This window comes from Acomys russatus, chromosome 31 (genome assembly GCF_903995435.1).
Source record: "Acomys russatus chromosome 31, mAcoRus1.1, whole genome shotgun sequence".
Taxonomy (NCBI): domain Eukaryota; kingdom Metazoa; phylum Chordata; class Mammalia; order Rodentia; family Muridae; genus Acomys; species Acomys russatus.
In genome coordinates, this window is record NC_067167.1 from 1,400,251 (window position 1) to 1,406,440 (window position 6,190).

At 55.5% G+C, this 6,190-nt stretch overlaps 1 protein-coding gene across 1 annotated transcript; it reads left to right on the top strand.

Annotated features, from left to right (window-relative positions):
• Window positions 1-3,661: 3,661 nt before the first annotated feature.
• On the top strand, window positions 3,662-4,128 carry Rps15 (ribosomal protein S15). Its single transcript, XM_051172862.1, has 2 exons — window positions 3,662-3,900; window positions 3,986-4,128. The coding sequence occupies exons 1-2, from the start codon at window positions 3,676-3,678 to the stop codon at window positions 4,097-4,099; spliced, it is 339 nt and encodes a 112-aa protein (XP_051028819.1). The 5' UTR covers window positions 3,662-3,675; the 3' UTR covers window positions 4,100-4,128.
• The last annotated feature ends 2,062 nt before the right edge of the window (window positions 4,129-6,190 follow it).

A 6,190-nucleotide genomic window follows, 5' to 3' on the forward strand; every position in this document is an offset into this window, starting at 1 on the left:
TTCTGTCCGTCCTTGTGTGCTTGGGAGGGGCCCACAAGTACCAGGGTTGCCAGGACCTGCCCCATTAAAGGGAAGTGGGGTGTGTTCTGAGCCCTCAGCATGCAGGAGACAGGGCTGGGCACGTGGGTCCATCTTTGACATCAACACAGGCATGTGTAACGCTGTTTTGCATTTGTGAGGAGGGACTTGTACTGCAAGTGATGAGAGGGCAGACCTCAGCCTCCAGCCCTTGGGCAACTCCATCAGGCGTGTTCACAGTGCCCCCCCCCCCTTTTTTTTTTTTTTTTTTTTTTTTTTGAGAGAGGGTTGTAGCTCTGGCTGTCCTGCACTCACTTTGTAGACCAGGCTGGCCTTGAACTCTCAGAGATCCTCCTGCCTCTGCCTTCTGAGTGCTGGGATTAAAGGGTTTGTACCACCAGCCACCACTGCCTGGCCTTTTTATTGAGTCTTTATGAATTTCCCATCATGTACCTCAGGTCCTACTCACCTCATCATCCATATCTGCAACCTCCCCCCAAGAGATTATGAAAACAAAAATTAAAACACCTTACCATGGAAGCAGCAGTGTCACCATGTGTCACACAGTACACCCTTTTGCCCAAACAGCTTTACTTGCATATGTTCAATGCAATGAGTCATTCTGGTTCAAGGCCCCTGGCTTTGGCTACACTGTCAATGCTGGGTCCTGGTAGGGAGCATGGATGCTCGCACACCTGTCGTCACATACCTGGAAGGCAGAAGCAGGTGGATCTCTTGAGTTTGAGGCCGGCCTGGGCTGCATTGTTAGACCCTGTCTCTCAAAAGGGGGGGGGGGGTGGAGAAAAAACCAAAGACTACAGAGATTAAGAGCACAAGAGCCTCTCGCAGCAGACACGGGTTCTAGTCCCAGCACCTATTTGGGGGATAACTCCCATCTAAAAAAACTCCAGTCCCAGGGAATCTGGTGCCATCTGGCTCCCGTGTGTACTACACACAGGAGGTGCACACATGTGCTAACAGACAAAACATCCATACACATGAATAAGATAAAAATTAAAACTGGGGGGTTGAGGAGGCACTGGAGAGGTGGCTCAGCGGTCAAGAGCACTGTTTGCTCTTCCAGAGGCTCTGAGTTCAATTCCCAGCACCCACATGGTGACTCACAACCATGTACTGAGATCTGATGCCCTCTTCTGGCCTGCAGGTGTACATGTAGGCAGAGCACTATATACATAATAAATAAAAATCTTTAAAAGAAAAAATGAGCATTTGGCCCCTGTAAACAAGCAACGATATGAAATAGCCTGGTACAGGGAGGCTGGTGACAAAGGCTGTTGTAAGGACCACACTGTGGCTCAGATTAAAGACTGCTGTTGGCATTGCCCCTGCTCCCCAACCTATTTTGATTTTTAAAATTTATTTATACAGTATTCTGCCTTCATGTTTGTTTTGAGATAGGGTTTCTCTGTGTAGCCCTGGCTGTCCTGGACTCGGTTTGTAGACCAGGCTGGCCTCGAACTCACAATGATCCTCCTGCCTCTGCCTCCCGAGTACAGGGATTACAGGTGTCCGCCACCACTCTCGGCCTCTTCTCCCTTTTTGAAAAAATATTTCAAATGTGTTTATTATTTTATGTGCACCTGTTTGCTTTCTTGTAGGTGTGCACCACATGTGTGCCTGGTGCTGGAAGTGGGCAGAAGAGGGAGTCCGATCCGCAGGGATTGGAGTTGCATATGGTCATGAGGCAGATCTGTCTGAATTAGAGGCCAGTCTGGTCATAGTTCCAGTGCTTAATAAGACCCTGTCTCAAAATGATTATAAAATAACAATAGAAAGACATCCAAAAGCAGGGCATAGTGGCGTACGCCTTCAATCCCAGCACTCAGGAGGCAGAGGCAGATGGATTGCTGTGAGTTCGAGGCCAGCCTCCTCTACAAACCGAGTCCAGGACAGCCAAGATAACAGAGAAATCCTGTCTTGAAAAACAAAACAAAGCAGGCGGTGGTGGCGCACGCCTTTAATCCCAGCACTCGGGAGGCAGAGGCAGGCGGATCGCTGTGAGTTCAAGGCCAGCCTGGTCTACAAAGTGAGTCCAGGACAGTAAGGGCTATACAGAGAAAACCTGTCTCAAAAAACCAAAAAAAAAAAAAAAAAAAAAAAAGGAAAAAAAGAAAAACAAAACAAAACAAAAAACAAAGTCACCCAGAAGGCGAGACACACGCCTTTGATCCTAGCACTTGGGAGTGGAGCCAGTTGGATCTCTGATTTCAAGGCTAGCCTGGTCTACAGAAAGAGAGTTCTGGGACAGCCAGGGCTATTGTACACAAAAACCCTTTCTTGAAATCAATCTCTCTCTCCCCTCCTGTCTGTCTATCTGTCTGACTATATATGTATATATTTCGTGACTACTTGCTAATTTTGCTACTGTTATGAAGCTCTGCTGTTATGAATATCTGATGTGCTAGGAACCTCCAAAGGGACTGTGACCCACGGGTTGAGAACCACTGCCTTGAGACAGAGACAGACAGACAGGCAGACAAAGACAAATAGGGACAGACAGAGGCAGAAAACAAAACAAAGGCATCCCGCCCCCACCTCCTCGGAGGCTAGGTGCGCTTTGACCTCCGCGCCGCAGGGGGCGATAGGGGGTCTCCGGACAGCGGAAGCGCAGGGTGCGCCTAGGGGCGGGGCCTCCCGGCGGAGCTCGCGATAACTGCGCAGACGCGACCAACGCTTCCTTTTCCGAGCAGCTGGCGACATGGTGAGTACGCAGTTCCCGGCGCTCTCCGCGCGGCCCGCACCCGCCGCATCCGCCGCCATCCGCTCGGGGCTCCCGGGCCGCCGCTCGGGCGTGGGGCGCTGAGCTCGGGCCCGCGGAGGCTGCGGATGCGGGGTCCGGGGAGCGCGCGCGGGCCGGCGGAGGGCGCGCGGGCCGGCATGGGACCTCCCGGCCGCCGTAGCCGGGCTGCAGCTCGCGGAGCCGGCCCCTTCGGGTTCCGGGGAGGGGGGTCTCGGGGAAGCCTCCTGAGCCCCCCGCGAACCCCGACTCGCGCTCGCGCAGGCGGAAGTGGAGCAGAAGAAGAAGCGGACCTTCCGCAAGTTCACCTACCGCGGCGTGGACCTGGACCAGCTGCTGGACATGTCCTAGTAAGGGGCCCCGGCTCCGTGTCCTCAGATGGCGGCGGGGGTGGGGGGCGGCAGGAAATGGAACCGGAGCCTGTGCACGTGCCACCTGGGTGAGGCATAGGCTGGCCTCGAACTCGGGATCCATCCTCCTGCCTCCGCCTCCCAAGTGGTTTGGTCGCTTTCATGGCGCTGGGGGTCAAACTCTCCATGCCATGACAGTCCTACGTGGGCCGAGCTACCCCGCCTCAGCCTCGCTGTGCCGCCCACGGGCACCGGGCTCCACGCCTCCGTGCGACCTTAGGGACAGTCGGGGGGCGGGGGGTTGGGAGGACGTTGGAAGGCAAAAGGTGTGACCCCCCCAGTTCACACCACCACCCGTGGAAGCTCTGGGGCTCGTTTTGCGGTGTGTGGGCCATTGGTGGTGAGGCTTCGTGGGTGGACTCTGCTTTGTGAGTGGCTGCTTCGGTGCAGCCCCCTGTCCCGGGGCGCCCCCCCCCCATCATCACCCCCTTCCCGTCCCTGGGGCGCCCTGTCACCCCCTTACCCCCTACCCCCTACAGTGAGCAGCTAATGCAGTTGTACAGCGCCCGCCAGAGGCGGCGCCTGAACCGGGGCCTGCGGCGCAAGCAACACTCGCTTCTCAAGCGCCTGAGGAAAGCCAAGAAGGAGGCTCCACCCATGGAGAAGCCGGAGGTGGTGAAGACGCACCTGAGGGACATGATCATCCTGCCCGAGATGGTGGGCAGCATGGTGGGCGTGTACAACGGCAAGACCTTCAACCAGGTGGAGATCAAAGTGAGTGTGGGTCCGGGGGTGCGTGTGAGGTGGGGTGGCTCCCTTCCTGTGCTCACGCCCAGCCTTGCTTCCTCTCGCCCTGTAGCCGGAGATGATCGGCCACTACCTGGGCGAGTTCTCCATCACCTACAAGCCGGTGAAGCACGGCCGGCCTGGTATCGGGGCCACCCACTCCTCCCGCTTCATCCCCCTCAAATAGCCGCGGCCAATAAAGACTCGTGTTCAGTCCTTGGATTCTGGTTTCTTGTCGGGGTCTGGGGTTGGAACCTGGAGCCCTCCGTGGTGGCTGTCACAGGCCACCGTGGCTCTGGGGGCATCGTGTGTGCTGTGGTCTTCGGTTGCTCTCAGCCCAGCTGCCCCACACTCCGGGCTGTGTGCTGGACTGTAGAGCGCAGCCAGGGTTGGACATCAGGTGGTTTGAGCAGGGCCTGAGGTGTGGGGGCCAAGAGCTGGTAGGGACTGAGAGGAGAGGTGGGTGTGGGCTGACGCAGCTTGTGGGGGACACTTGCAGAGTGGTAGTGACACTTCCAAGGAGACTTGACACAGTGGTGCCTTGTAGGTACCTTTTTTTAGTGCTGCTGCAGGTTTTTGTTGTTTTTTAAGATTTATCATGTAGCCGCAGTGTTTTCCCTTCGTGTCCACCAGAAGAGGGCACCAGATCTCACTCTAGATGGTTGTGAGCCATCATGTGCTTGCTGGGAATTGAACTCAAAAGGGCAGGCAGTGCCCTTAACCTCTGAGCGGCTCTCCAGCCCCCTGCTGCAGTTCTTGCAGACCGTGGCCATGTAGCTATCCGAGGATAGCAGGCGTGGACTGCCACACCTGGTAGAGGTGTTCTGGGAGACCACATGACCAAAGCCACATGTGGGATGGGCCTGTTTTGTTAAGATAGGCTTCTCTGTAGCCCTGGCCAGCCCTAAACCAGGTTGGCGGGTCAGATCCCCCTGCCCATGCCTCCCAATCGCTGGCATGGATCTGGCGGGTGGTAGTGGACAGCCGGCTGTACTGTTTCCTGGAGCACCTTGGGCATGCACACCAGGCAAGGGTACCTCAGGACAGGCCTCCATCCACCGTAGGCTTTTTTTTTCCAGACAGGATTTCTCTTGTTGGCTCTTGCCAACTCAGGTTTGCAAGACTGTATTGGTGTGCATACCATGCCATGCCGGTGGTAGCTGCCCAGAAGTGGATGTGGGATCACCTGCAGCTGTGGGGTACCCTGTAGCTTGAAACTGGTGGTCCTGTCATCAGTCCCACCCGCACGCAGCCCTAGGCCAATGGTCTCTCCTCTTCAGATTTCCCCACCTACCTCCCTCTGTAGACACCTGCGCCCCTCCAGCTGAGTTCCTGGCAGAGGTGCCCCCATCTCATCAGTGTGTCTCTCCATATCCATTTGCCTGTCTAGATGTGTGCCCATCCCCTCAGTCTGGTCACTGGGGTCGCCTGCTTTTGACCTAGATTACATCCTAGGCACCTTTTCCTGTTTTTGTTTTTTCAAGACAGTGTCTCTGTGTAGCCCTGGCTGTCCTGGAACTCTGTAGACTAGACTGGCCTTGAACCTGCCTCTGCTGGGATTAAAGGCAGACTTTTAACTGTTTGTTTTTTGAGTCAGGGTTTCCCTGGACTCGCTTTGAAGACCAGGATCACAGTGATCCATCTTCCTTTGCCTCCTGAGTGCTGGGATTAAAGGCGTGGGCCACCACACCTGGCTTTTTGTTTGTTTCATGAAAGTGTAACAGAGCCTTGTCTGTTCTCGACTCTATTAGATCAGCCTGGCCTCGAACTCAGATCTACTTGCCTCTGCCTCCTAAGAGCTGGGATTCCACTGCCCAGATGACTTAACTTTTGCTTATTGTTAGTAGCCAAAGGCCAGGGGTCTAGACCTGTTTGTCCTTATATAGGGTCGAGCACACAGTATGTGTTTCCATAAGGTTTACATGACAGTCCCCATGCAGTGGCCCCGCTCCATGCCCTGCACCCAGCTCCAAGGCTGGCACCCAGCAAGTGTTTGAATGACTTGTGCACTTAGCATTTTCTGGGCAGCCAGGTGACTGGACTGTCCACGCGCGGACACATGACGTCCCAGCCACAGGGTGGCGCAGAAGCTCCTACACACCCGGTTCTCTATGGGCCCCCCTCTTCAATGGGAGTCCCTTGGACCATTTCCAGCCGTTAGGGCGCCCCCCAGGCCCATCAGAAATGCGCTTTGTCGCTCTGCCTAGGGGGGGGGGTTCCCTTATACTTCCATCCTCAGAGTCTCTGGCCAGCCCTCATTAGTAGAGTAACACCCCCC